Consider the following 12,885-nt stretch of genomic DNA (forward strand, 5'->3'; position numbering starts at 1 on the left):
TATTTAAATACCTAGAAAAAAGAATTTTAAATAGAAACAAATATCTTTAAATGCTCAGAAGTAAGCACACCTTTCCCAAATAAACAATCGATGAAAATCCCTTAATAAACTTGTTTGTACCATAAACTTCAAGACCTCCAAGTATGCCAAACATCCATAAATATGTCCCTCGGTGAGCCGGCGTTTAGGAAACCTTTTAGCTGCTGCAGAGCACAAAAAAGAAATCAGGAAAAATGGTAAACCAAATTTGGGCGAAATGAAAATTGCAAGCCACCCAAACCCAGAAGATTACAAACCCCTGCGGCAATTATTTTACGATGCACAAAGGTATTGTTAAATCGCAGGAAGGAAGGAAGGCGAGGAGCAAACAAGCCGGCAGCCAAAGCAAAGCAAAGCCAAATATGTTGAAATGCGGCCAGGACCAGGAGCAGGATTCCCGTTCTCGTCGAGGGCCAAGGATGCGGCGACGGGGGACGATTCCCGGCTGCGAACGATGCCGCAGTTCAATATGCAGCGGCAGGCAATATTAAAATATCTTAAGGATATTATGTTATTACGCACACATTACACAGCAGACTGCGGGCAGGATGGATAGCCCGATGTGCTCGGCAGGGCAAACTCCACTCAAATGAGATAATTCCCTGTAAAATAATAATAAAATAAGCAACCTTCAGACAATATTCAGCCAACCCCCGCCCAAAGGTTTTTACGATTTTCATATTTTCGCAACCCCCGCCGCTTAAGTGCTTTTCAATATGAGCAAAATGCATTAAAGGTATATCTCTCGCATTTTCCCTTCTGGCCGCCGGCTAGGCAATCTGAATAGTGGGCGGGGGGCGTGGCAGATTGGCCAAGTCAGGGGATTTTCGTATTAAAACAAAACACACACACCCACCATCGCGCTTCGGGGTCCGGTGGTAAAAGTAAGGACCCACCGAGCTGCGATCTGCCGAATCAGCAAAGAAACAAAAAATACGCAGAAAAAGCCCGTACAAATGAGCCACATCTCAGTGGAATAGGGCAATGGGAGACAATTTTTAGTTTTGATCTAAATGCGTCAATAAATTTTAACACTTTCAGTCGTTCGGGCGACAGAAACAAAAGCCATTTCGGGGCTTACAATAAAAAAGGAGCAGGCAAACGAGCGGTTAAGTTACCCTGGAAAGAAGTGTTAAGGGGTTCGGTACTATTAAGAATAAGCAAAAATAAAATCCCTGTAGATCCTAATATGTTTAAAAAGTTATATTATCCCCATTATTTTCAGATTTCTTTTTATATCTTGTGGAAATCCTTTAATGAAGTCTTCATAATATTTTATATATATTTTTGATATAAAAAATTTTGAATCTTCATGATTCGTTTATTTAAGCATAATTTTTATATTTATTACTATAACCAGCAAATAAAATATATATTTTAGTGAGTATCTTGTAGTCGACTCTCTTGCCGTTTTTCATACACGCTCCACTTTCTTTTTGGCCACCTCAGCATTTTCTCTAACTTGCGGGCCGGCTTGGTCTTATCAATGGGCTCGTTTTAAAATCAACGCCTAGTGCCGGGACTCCTGCGAGTCCTGCTATTTACGAGAGATGTCAATGACTGGGATTTCCAAGTTTTTCATTCCATTTATGGCTGTGAATTGGGGCTGGGCTAACTTATCGCCCCATGTGCATCTTCAGCGGGGCTCTTAAAGCCCTTTTCTGTGGCAGGGTGGGATGTGGTGGCAGCGATTCCCTCAGTCAGTCAGTGAGTCAGTCAGTTTGTCAGCTAAGTACGGTTGTCCTGTGGATCAGAAGTAAAGCATCCGCAAAGAGTTCGCACAGAGTTTGGCCCTAATCCAGCAGGGGGAGCAAACACTGCTGCCCTGGCAAATTTATCGCCGCTGATAAGCGTTAATAAATTAATTAGAATTATTGAAATGCGTGGTCCGTCGAGGTCCTGCTCCTGCAGCCCAATGCAAACACAGCCATGGACATGGGCATGAATATGGAACTGGAAGTGGAATGGGAAGGGGCTTGGGCATGGGCCATGGGGCATTGGGACTGCGGACTCTGGACATCGTGGATTTGGAAGTGGTCGGTGGATGGCAGCCATTATGCGCTGATTTGTGTTGCATACTTTGCGGCACAGGCACACAGGACACATCCGCATGCGAAAGCCACAGGACACGCACTTTTGAATTAGTTTGTTTGAACTCTCGGAGCCTTATCTCAAGTTGTAGATTTCCAACATTTTGTAGTCATTTCCGGCCGCACTTTGCATTTGCATTTTGCTGTGCGGCCGCTTTTATCAATTCAATTTACGCACTGGCATAAAGAGGCTGCAGCGAAAATGTTACAAATATTGTGCGGAAGCAAGGAGAACGCTTGGATTTACGATCGCTGTCTAAATTAGGCTTGCACTTTTTGTAGCATACTATTTTTAAGGAGTTGTGCAACTCCCGAAAATATTAAAACCTAATTCTGTATAATAATGAGAAAATATTGATGTAAAATATTTCATTGCATACTTTTAGACACTTTCCATCATTTTAACACACTACGAAAATTAAAGACACTGCCTGTTAATATTAATTATTGCTATCTTTTAAATTAGAACGTTTTTTTTCAGTGCAGTCTGGCTGGCTATTTTTTCTGGCTTACCTTTTGGGCGGTGGCAAACTTTTCACGTCTTGTAGCGTCATTTTTTCGTTCTTTAATGGCATTAAAAAGTTTGTCCGCCGCTGGCCAAAGTTCTCAGCACTAAGGTGCCTTTTTTTATTGGCGCCAGGACGTGTTTGCCCCGCAGGAATTCACTTCCCGTTTTCAACTCCCAAGTCCTCGAGCTCAAGGTGCAGGCCAAAAGGAAAAAACGGAGGAGAAAAAATTAAATAAAACTTTTTTAGCTCACAAATGTTTTGCTGCTAATTGAAAATATCTGTTGGGTTCAATTAGACGATGGTGCACCGTGCGGCAGCTTAAGCGGCTGACCGACCACGCCCCCAACGCCTCCTTCACCAGTGGGATAAACCTGAAAAGAGAAAAAAATCGCTGATTTAAGCAATTTTTTGTGCAACTTTTCGCTTGCGTGGCGAGACTTTTCAGCTTTTCCACGAACAAATTGCAGCTGATGGATCGAACTTAGCCGGGAAAAGGAGCGGCAATTCGATTTCACACAATTCTTAATGCCCAGGGGAAAGTTTTTCCGCAGTTTAGTGGCATACAAATGAGGACAAGCTTCACCTGCAGCTCGTAGATTCTTTTTCCGAGGAAATTGATCCTGAGAAATGTAAAAGTTCTGACCAAAGGTTAATTGGATAGCTAAGGGAGATGGGGTGCCAAAGTTTAATCAAAGTTGTTTGAATTTAAATTGAATGTCTTTTTTCCTCGAGCTTATAAGGTATATTTAAAAAATTTTAAAAAGGAAAACAAATTTGTTCTTCCTAAACAACTTTAGTGACATTTAACCTTAAACAACATTCGGAAACTGAGTATGTTGTGCCCGAGAGATTAATTGGGGTTTCCCTTCCCTGTTCCCTGTTCCCTGTTAAACACATTTAATGAGCCAGCCCACACACACAATAAATAAACAAAATCAGGCATCAAATGGCCGAACACAAATTGTCAATTAAAAGGTATTTAAGCTTAATACCCAGGTCACACAGTCACGTCGAGCGCTTAATCCACGTAAATTAGTGCAAAAATCAAGTGGATACCTTGATGCCTCGACCCACACACGCATAATGGCCCCCAAAAATACCCAGGAGCCGTACGAAAAATATAGCGAAGTGGGGAGTGGAGGCCAAAGGGCAGGGCAACCGACACCAATAAAGCCAACAAAGCGTTTTTAGGGTTAAGTCCGTGTCAAAGTGTCAGTTTAGTATCGGTATCATGTCATGTTGTCTGCTCGTTCATGGTGGGGCTGTTGTTTTTGTTGTTGTGGGTGATTTCTGGGGGATTTTCCTGGGGTGGTGGGGTTTTAATTTCGTGTGTGCTGTGTGGCAACATCAGGCCAAACAGACGTGTGCTCTCCGGACCCTCTATCTCTGACTGGAAATTGCGCTGAAGGTGCAACGTTTTACTAATGAATTTAACAAGGATGCTGGCTGGCGAAGAGTGGGTGTGAAAAGTGGGTGCATGCACAGAGAAAAGTGGAAAGTGATAGCAAATATTTCGGTTTGAAATATAAAAGTTGGGATATGCCCCCTTCACTTATTTAAAGTTAGTACTTCGATGGACTCATTATCCTGTTTACATTTTTGTAACACGGTACACCTCCTTTTTTAAAAACACATAAAAGGTGTCTGAAAGTATGCAATACAAAGGAACGTAGGGACGAAGGATTTCCAAGATTTAAAATATATGTTGCATACTTTTGGACACAAAATTCGTAATTTTTGTGGTATAAAGAAACTTTACACAAGAGTGACTTTATGTGACTCAAAAACTTTTTTGTAGTCCTCCTTTTTTTCTCTGTAGGAACGGGGTACGAGCAGCACGTTGCAGCGTTGCATGCTCATTAAAATGTCAGGGCGGCAGAAAGCAGTCTGGAGAGGCCGGTTCGTCTGGGCATCAGCTGCACTTTGTGGCCCCTCTGTTTATCCTGCCAACATATTTTTCAAATGTTCCGTTTGCATAAGTGAAAAGGCCAAAAAAGGAAGATAACGCATACGCACACACGTGCCGTGCAGGAGGAGTGGGAGCTGGAGGTGTGCAACATTGGCGTCAACAAGGGGTTAAGGATTTGGGGGAGTGGGCGTCCAAATCTGCCAACAATGGCGCGCAAATTTACGACTCACCTACGCGACTAGACGGCTTTTGACCGGGCCAAAAGCGGGCGCTGGGGTGGACCAGAGAACAAGGAAAGGGCGGAGCCGCGGCACACATGTGTGCGGCATATTTAAATTTGTTTTTATCCACATTTCAGGTTGCGCCTGTTAATCCAATAAAATTGCGTAATTAAATTTGCGCTTCATTTGGCGTTTGTCATGTTTGTCGTTGCGGTGACAAATTTAAAACCTGTTGTCTGCCAGCCTAAAATAAAGCCCCTTTCCCTTGCCACAAAAAAGAACTGAGCTGAAACCGAAATTGTTGTACACGTAGTAATTTTTCAATTGCTGCATAATTGAAGGCAAACCAGCGGAGAAATTCGCACCGGAAAAAAATTGGCAAAATATTGGCAGCAAATTGTCGGCATGACAAAGTGGTCCAGCACCAAAAACCCCGACTCCCTCTTTTCCAGCCTGTTGATGTGTGGCTTTGTTTGCCACTTTTTTCTGCCTTTTTGTTTGCCATAGGTTCGTGTCCTCTGGGGGAAAATGGAAAGTTGACTAGCAATTGTGTGAACGGCAGATGAAAAATGATTTTTAATTGTTGGGCGTTGAGTGTTGAGGGTTTTGTGGTCGGAGAACAGGGAAAAAGGGTGAAAATCAGTGAAACTCTGGCTCATTTGGGGGGCTTTTTCATGCTGGCTGTGTTGTCGGCCAAAGATAAAGCCCTGTGCAATTGTGAAATTGATAAGCCAAGTCGGCGTCGTCAACACACGGCGCTCGTTACTTCCGGCCCTTCGGGGCAGGGGCCTCGAAGGAAGTCGATAAGCCCACAGTCCGACAGACCCGATAGGGCCAGTGCATCCATCGCACCAAGATGCAACGAAACTACGATTAACTCAAGCGCTCCTCAGATGGCGGGCGGCAAACTTGAAAGGAGCCGACAATCTCTAGCTAGAGCTGCATCCACACTTGGAGAATAAGAGTACTAATAATGCTAATATCACTAAAACAGAGTTCCAGTTAAGCATTTACTTAAAATAAATATTTATATTTTATATATTATACTTTGAGCCGGCTTGCAATCATTGAATAAAATCGTATGATTCATATACCTTTTGAGTGTCAAAATGCCAAAATATTTGTAATCAATTATGGTTTCCGGTGGAGCTGCTTTCTGAGTGCACGGGTCCACGGGGCTTCTCCTATTCGACAGCCGTGCCAAGCACCGAACGTCACTTTTCTTATCACTTCGAATTGCGCCTCGGTTTTCAACGGTTGGCAATGGATAATGAGGTTGGTCGGCTGTAGAATTTCTTTTCTTTAAGAGTAGCTCAAGCCCGCGTGCGACCCCATACTAAGTCAATCTGAGATTAATATATGCCCTAATCAGCTGGGTAGTTTTTTACAAAACCACAACGGGAGCCACGGTTTACTTATTTACTTTTGTAAAAAAATTATTTCAGTATGAAAGCCTAATATATTGCCACAACTCGGGAATAAAGATCAATGTTATAATAAAAAATATCAATTGATTTAATATCATTTTAAAGCTATAAATAGGTGGTTCATTTACTTGTATCTATTTGTTCTTGTAACTTAAAACAAAACTCAATTGAACAGCTACCTAAAAATATCAGTACATAAACTATATTTTTACTCTTCTAAGCTGATTCTAAGAGCATCTTGCACTTCGGCTTGGGGACTTTGGCTGGCGATTCTAGGGCGCCTTCTTGTCTCCCAGCTGCGTGACTCGATCGGCAGTTCTTCTGCGATATCTGCGAAATGCGTCAACCGTCGGCGGCGGCGGCTTGTGCCACAATTTTGGCGATTAAAACAGAATAAAGAGACCCGGATCGGGGGATATATGTATGTACATATAATGTGGGCGGAGTGTGTGGACGCTGGCCATAATGACGAAATGTAATTTGGAGCACTGAGATGAGAGGCTGTCGTGCTGTTATCGCTGTCGCTTTTGCTTTGCTTTTGCTTTTGCTTTGCTTTGAGTTTAATTAAAAAGTTTCGCTCTTTGTGGCAGCGGCGAACAGCCGAAAGCACTCCACATTCAAATTCACATTTTGATTCTCCGCTTTTTTATATAATTAAAATCCGTTCCCGAATGCATTTTGAAGGCGTGTCTTTATCGCCGCAACTTTTCTCCTGACCAGCTGGCGAAAAAAGAAACAAAACTCCAAGATAAACCCAAGAGCAAAGGATGCGATATTAGTGTGTGCAAGATATTAACAGCATATTTGACATAACAATATGGAGAGTGTCCTGCGAAGCCAGCAGGAAGCAATTTCTCATCGTATGCTGGTTTTTATTAGCCCACTCAAGACATCCTCATCCACATCCACTCACCGAGCAGGCATTCATGGCATCCTTATGGGGATTCTTGGCTTTCTTGGCCAGGACATGCCATGGCCGGCTCATAAGACAACATAAAGTATGACAGACATTTTGGCAACACTTTGCAGACCGTTAGCAGTGCCGGCTTTTTAAATTGTTAATGTGGCCTGGTCGGGGTGGGTGCTTGGTTCGTATTTCCCCCGAAAGACAAAGGAGCTGTCATAATTCGCTGCAAAATATTGTCACCCAACAAGCTGCACTCCCATGTATGAGGCCAATCTGCCTTGGCCTGGCACTTCTTGGCTCCGTTCGCTGGCAAGACATTAGTTGGCCATTATATGGGCTTTCTGGGCTCCCCGATCCGAATCCTCTCCAGCTGCCCGGAAGTACGCGCCATTTTCTAGTATTGCAACGGAAGCAATTAATATGATCATAACAATGCCAGAAGTCCCAGCAACAGTCGTCTTAATGGTAATGCCCTCTATTAAGATCTCGTTATGAGCTGGAAAAGTAAAAGAAATGTGGGAGAGTGTGAGATGTGCTGAGACAGGATATTAAATAACCCTTCATGAAAAGGACAGAGGTCTTAGGGCTTATGAGAAAATAATCATTCGATTTCTAACAGGGTAATACAAATTAAAAGTAATGTTTTTAAAAAAGGCTTTCATAGAACCACTAACATATTTTAAAAACCGAAGGATATCTTCTTCAACATTCATTTTCCATTGCATATTTTCGAGCACTTTTATAGGAGATTTAAAAACATTCAGCTTATACAGCACATTATAAAGATCGATCGAGCTAGCACTCACAGATATTTCATTTATTTCTTAAGCCTTGATGTAAAGTTCGAAAAGTTTCCTAAAAACACAGTGCTACAAAATCAAGACAGCGCCATGTCCTCGCCCACCAACTTCGACCGATCCATGTTGGTGGAGTACAGTGCCGCCTTTATGTACTACATGGAGAAGCACAAGCTCATGGAGGTGATGAGTCGAATTCTGGCGGAGATTTCCGTGGCGGATGGGGTGACAGATGTCCGCCGATGGATGGGCGAGAACATCAGGCGGATCGGCGTAGATATATACACCAAATGCTTGGATGCCTTTCATCAGGGAGTACTGGGGGATTTTTACCAGCTGCCCAGGAGCTTCTACCACAGAATAGTGCTGCACGGCAAGCCAGGATCTGGGCGAAGGTCCTTGGCCCACGTGCTAGCCCAACGATGGGACCTCCTCATACTGGATGCCGATGTGCTGGCCTACCACAGCATCAATAGTCCGAATCAGGATGAGCACTCGCGCCTGCTGCAGGAAGCCATTGAGCAGGATTGTGTGTACAAAAGGTCCCAGGCGGTGGGAAATCTCATCCAGAACAGGCTCCTCAGGGAGGATGCCCTCCACAGGGGCTGGATACTGATCAACTACCCCAACAACAAGTGCGAGGCTGAGGAGCTCTTCGAGGGCTTCACTGTGCCGCCAAATCGATTTGTTTTCCTGCAAATCGAAGAGCGCATGTCTCGCATGCGAATTCTGCTCAACAGCTATTCGCCAGGACCTCAGGCTCACATCAGTTTTCTGGATCGTCAGATGGCCCAGTTCCGGAAAAGCGAGCCTGCTTTGAATTCCTATCTCAGCCAGCGAAGAGAGGTCGTCTATGTGGACGCCTCGCCGTGTTTCGAGCAGGTCAAATGCAAAATCATCTCGCAACTCACCAAAACTCCCTATGTTTTGGGTAAAAAATACGGCGAGGCCAACGCCGAAATTTGAATTTGATTCCCGGCACTCTGCATCCAAATTGAGTAACAATGTGTTCTTCAAGTCCTTTCTGTGATTATTCTCGTTATTATTATTATTTGCCCAAGTGTCTGGCGTTGTTTGTGTTATTATTGCCCTGGTTTTTACTTTTTTTTGGGGTCAGGCCTATCAGCCTTCTGACCAAATCCCCGTCCACCCAGAAAATATAGCTACGGTTTCGTTTAGGTAAACAAAAAATGAAAGAGAAACTTAAGTGGGAAGGAAGTGGCTAGGAAATTGATGGACGAAACGATACCTAATTAATAAGATGTTTATGTAAACTAGATATATATTTATTATGTAAAAAATATACATTCTGTAAGAGATCCTATCGTTTTAATGATTTTAATATTTTGTATACTATTTTCACATTATCTCAGACCTCAGTAAACAAAAAGCCACCAAAACAATCCACCCGCATGCCCCGAAAACCCTGGGTAGAAAAAGTGATTTTCTATTTGAATTTTCCACCACTGAAAAATGTGAACAGAAAAACAATAAAACGCGGGAAAAAATGAGAGGAAAATAGGAGAAAAACAAATGATTTTATGACCACAACTTAAGTGCTCAATTTTTAATTGTTTGACGACGCTGATAAGACCCGTGGAGAAAAGCAGAGGCAGGCGGGCGACTTTTTAATGGCACCCAAAAGTTCAATCAAAGTTTTATACATTTTCCTTCTGCTGCCCGCGGGGCCTTGGGGTTTCAAATTAGTCGCCGGCAGGTTGATGATTATTGGAGTAAATATCTTTATTCCTCGAGGACTCCCCAGAGGGCCCTAACCCGGCACACAAATAATTAAAAAACGCACTAAATCGTTAACAGAAAATAAATGTATTCGCCGCAATCAGGACGGCAGGGAAGCCCAGCGACCTGAATGCGCGATTTTAAGAGCTTTCTTACCTCTCCAAACATCTTACCATAGTTTTAAGAAACAATTAAAATCACAAAGAAAATGTAGTCGAAATAGTACAGTAATTTATTAGGTCTTTTATTTAACGCAATTTAAAATTTTTTGTATTTTAGAAAATTGGAAACAAGAGTAGAAAACATGTTTGCAAATGTTTTTGGACAAATATCGAAGAGGGTCCATCGGACCTTAAGTTGGCAAAACCTTTTAGCGCACCACCTTGATGTCGATGGTGAAGCAGCATCGCTTGCCGGAGGCGGGGTCCTTCAGGGCCCAACGGATGGTGTAGGGACTCAGCGGGAACTTGGCTTCGATGGGCACCTCGGTGGTGTAGGTCTGGGTGACTCCGGATCTCACGGGGCAGGGGGTGTACTTGCAGGCCTCGCGATCCATGGTGAGCAGGGGTAGCTCCACGGTCTCCGACTTGGCCCATCCCAAGCTGGCCTCCAGGGTGTCGGCGTCGAAGTTGGGCGTGAAGTCGAAGCTCATGGCGCTACTACGTCGCCGGCGGATGTGGCAGGCGGCATTGCTAGCCGCCTCGGGACACGGGGAAACCCGCACCTGCTGGATCGTACAGGTGTCCACACTGTCCGGACAGGTCTGGAAGTTGATCACCTCGGCGGAGACGGAGGCCGAGACCAGGACGAGAGCGAGGAGCGAGCTCAGGCGCAACATGGTGGATCGAAAGTCGGACTCGGAATGCAGGCACTACGGGTGTGGACTTGGACTCTAAAGCGGGCTTATCTCCGGACCCGTTTGACCCGTGAACCGGCTCACATCTGTGCCCACACACTTCTCAGCTGATTAGATTGGAATTCCTTATCGCAATGTACTCCAAGTGTTAGCGTGCTAGGTAGGGTGTTCAACAATGCCTAAAGCATTTTAAGAATTTATGATTAAGAACAGAAAACTTTTTGAAGTCACTTAAAAATATCACATGCTTCTTTTCTACGCTTAATTTTAAGAAACCCTCGAATAAACTAAGTTTCCTTTTTAGATATTTATTTGAAATACCATATTTGATGAAAAACATTTTTATATTATGCCTGTTTGAGTTAAATACAGATCTGTTTTCATTGATTGACAATACTCTACTTTATTAGTCATTTAAGAGTTAACGATCTCTTTATTATCAGCCGCATTTCTCTATTGTGTGTCACCAAACTCACAGCTTCAAGGTGAATCCAATTAATTATTATAATATAGACTTACAGTCACATACAAACTTTATTTCCCTCTTTTACAAATATGAAAAAAGTAACGAAACAATAGTTGGAACACTGATCTCTTAGCGCACCACCTTGATGTCGATGGTGAAGCAGCAGCGCTTCTGGGAGACGGGGTCCTTGAGGGCCCAGCGGATGGTGTAGGGGCTCAGCGGGAACCTGGCATCGGCGAGCATGTTGTTGGTGTAGGTCTGCTTGGCCCCCGTTCTCACGGGGCAGGCGGTGTACTTGCAGGCCTCGCGATCCATGCTGAGCAGGGGCAGCTCCACCGTCTCCGACTTGGCCCACCCCAGACTGGCGTCCAGGGTGTCGGCGTCGAAGTGGGGCGTGAAGTCGAAGCTCATCGTGAACCTGTGCCTGCGGCGGATGTGGCAAGCCGCATTGGCCTTGGCCTCCGGACACGGATCCACGCTCACCTGGTGGATGGTGCAGGTGTCCACACTATCGGCACAGGTCTGGAAGTTGACGTTCTCCGCGGAGACAGAGGCCACCGCCAGCAAGGAGGCGATAGTCAGCAGCGAGATCAAACGCAACATGGTGGATCGAGAGGCGGACTCGGAATGCACGAACTAGCTGCGGGTGCGGACTATGAATCGGTGGGACTGTAAGTATAGGAGAGATATACCCTAGAAAAATAAGCATGTCAGTGCTATCAAATATTGTAAGCTCATAGGGAAAACGTTGTAATGATTAATGATCAAAATAAAAATATCAAATGAATTAATAACAAAGACTTTTATTTAAAAATGGGAAGCATGTAAAATATGTTTCTATATTTCAAGTTAATTAATTGTCGGTATTACCCAAAAAGCGGGAGTAGGTATACCTACATATTCTATTTATGACTTTTCCAAGTACTAGAATAGCTCTTATCAACTAAGTGCTATCACCAAGCAGCCCAGTCAGCGCAGGGAGATTCGAGCATAATTAATTGTCATATTATAGACAGCGAGTCCATTATAGAAACCCATTTAGTACCGCTGACAGGCACCAGTCAGCCAGGAATCGGAGCCAAGCGGAGGATCATCCAAGACAAATGGTGTCCAGTTGAGGTTGTCAGTGCCCGTGTCGCAGATCTAAGGCATCTGCCCGGCGACAAAACCAATCGATTCCGAGCCCGGAACCCCGCGCCATATGTCAAACAAATCGTCACACTTTTCAGAGTCGGGAACCCAGAGATGGAAACCGACAGTTGTCAGTCAGGGAAGCCTGAGATGGAATCGCAGGCGAAGATGGAGCTGAAACTCGAGACGGATCCCGCGGGTCCAGGGATGAGGTCCCGAGCTATAGTAACTATATAGATGTGCCTTTTCACTATCGAACTGGGAGCTGTCAATAGAAGGCAGCCCGACAATTGCACGGCTCATTTGCGGGAATGCATGTCAACAATCAGGGACAACAAACAGCAGGCGAGGCGATTGACAACCTGACACCCCCGGCCAACCTATCCCCCAAGTGCACGGCGAGAAATTACCAAGGAATTGGCAAGGTGAATATAGGGAAAGCCACAAAAATGGAATCTGAGTAATATGCTATGCGGCTTTGGGAATGTTGAATAAAACATATTATGCTTACGTAGGTAATGGTATTAAACTAAATTTTATTTTCAGTCTACTACAATTTAAAATTCTCAACTAAAGATTTTAAACAAATTAAACACCCTTCATGAAAAATATTTAAATGATCTCAGTTCATTTTACCATATCCCCACAAAAGTGGGAACAAAAAGCAAGGTATTTTTCACTCATTAGTAATTTTTTCGAGTGTTCCCCGACAATTGCAACTCGATGCATACGATTTTTCCTCTTTTATAGAGGAATCCCCAGGAGTACGCAATTAGCCGCCGAGGAGAACCGC

The 12,885-nt window shown here is 44.0% G+C and overlaps 3 protein-coding genes across 3 annotated transcripts; 1 reads left to right on the plus strand and 2 right to left on the minus strand.

Annotated features, from left to right (window-relative positions):
* The first annotated feature begins 7,903 nt into the window (after positions 1 to 7,903).
* On the plus strand, positions 7,904 to 8,962 carry LOC108025144 (uncharacterized). Its single transcript, XM_017095417.3, has one exon. It carries the CDS (start codon positions 7,993 to 7,995, stop codon positions 8,863 to 8,865), a length of 873 nt encoding a protein of 290 aa, XP_016950906.1. The 5' UTR covers positions 7,904 to 7,992; the 3' UTR covers positions 8,866 to 8,962.
* Positions 8,963 to 9,848: 886 nt separating this feature from the next.
* On the minus strand, positions 9,849 to 10,515 carry LOC108025088 (MD-2-related lipid-recognition protein). The gene has a single exon (XM_017095349.3). It carries the CDS (start codon positions 10,475 to 10,477, stop codon positions 10,010 to 10,012), a length of 468 nt encoding a protein of 155 aa, XP_016950838.1. The 5' UTR covers positions 10,478 to 10,515; the 3' UTR covers positions 9,849 to 10,009.
* A 495-nt stretch (positions 10,516 to 11,010) lies between these two features.
* On the minus strand, positions 11,011 to 11,602 carry LOC108025092 (MD-2-related lipid-recognition protein). The gene has a single exon (XM_017095354.3). The coding sequence runs from the start codon at positions 11,562 to 11,564 to the stop codon at positions 11,091 to 11,093; it is 474 nt and encodes a 157-aa protein (XP_016950843.1). The 5' UTR covers positions 11,565 to 11,602; the 3' UTR covers positions 11,011 to 11,090.
* Between the last annotated feature and the right edge of the window lie 1,283 nt (positions 11,603 to 12,885).

This window comes from Drosophila biarmipes, chromosome 3R, assembly GCF_025231255.1.
Source record: "Drosophila biarmipes strain raj3 chromosome 3R, RU_DBia_V1.1, whole genome shotgun sequence".
Lineage (NCBI taxonomy): Eukaryota > Metazoa > Arthropoda > Insecta > Diptera > Drosophilidae > Drosophila > Drosophila biarmipes.

What these genes read in the sequence shown, in the direction of transcription:
- LOC108025092 (XM_017095354.3), bottom strand. Translation starts at nt 11,564, where the DNA reads ATGTTGCGTTTGATCTCGCTGCTGACTATCGCCTCCTTGCTGGCGGTG.
- LOC108025144 (XM_017095417.3), top strand. Translation starts at nt 7,993, where the DNA reads ATGTCCTCGCCCACCAACTTCGACCGATCCATGTTGGTGGAGTACAGT.
- LOC108025088 (XM_017095349.3), bottom strand. Translation starts at nt 10,477, where the DNA reads ATGTTGCGCCTGAGCTCGCTCCTCGCTCTCGTCCTGGTCTCGGCCTCC.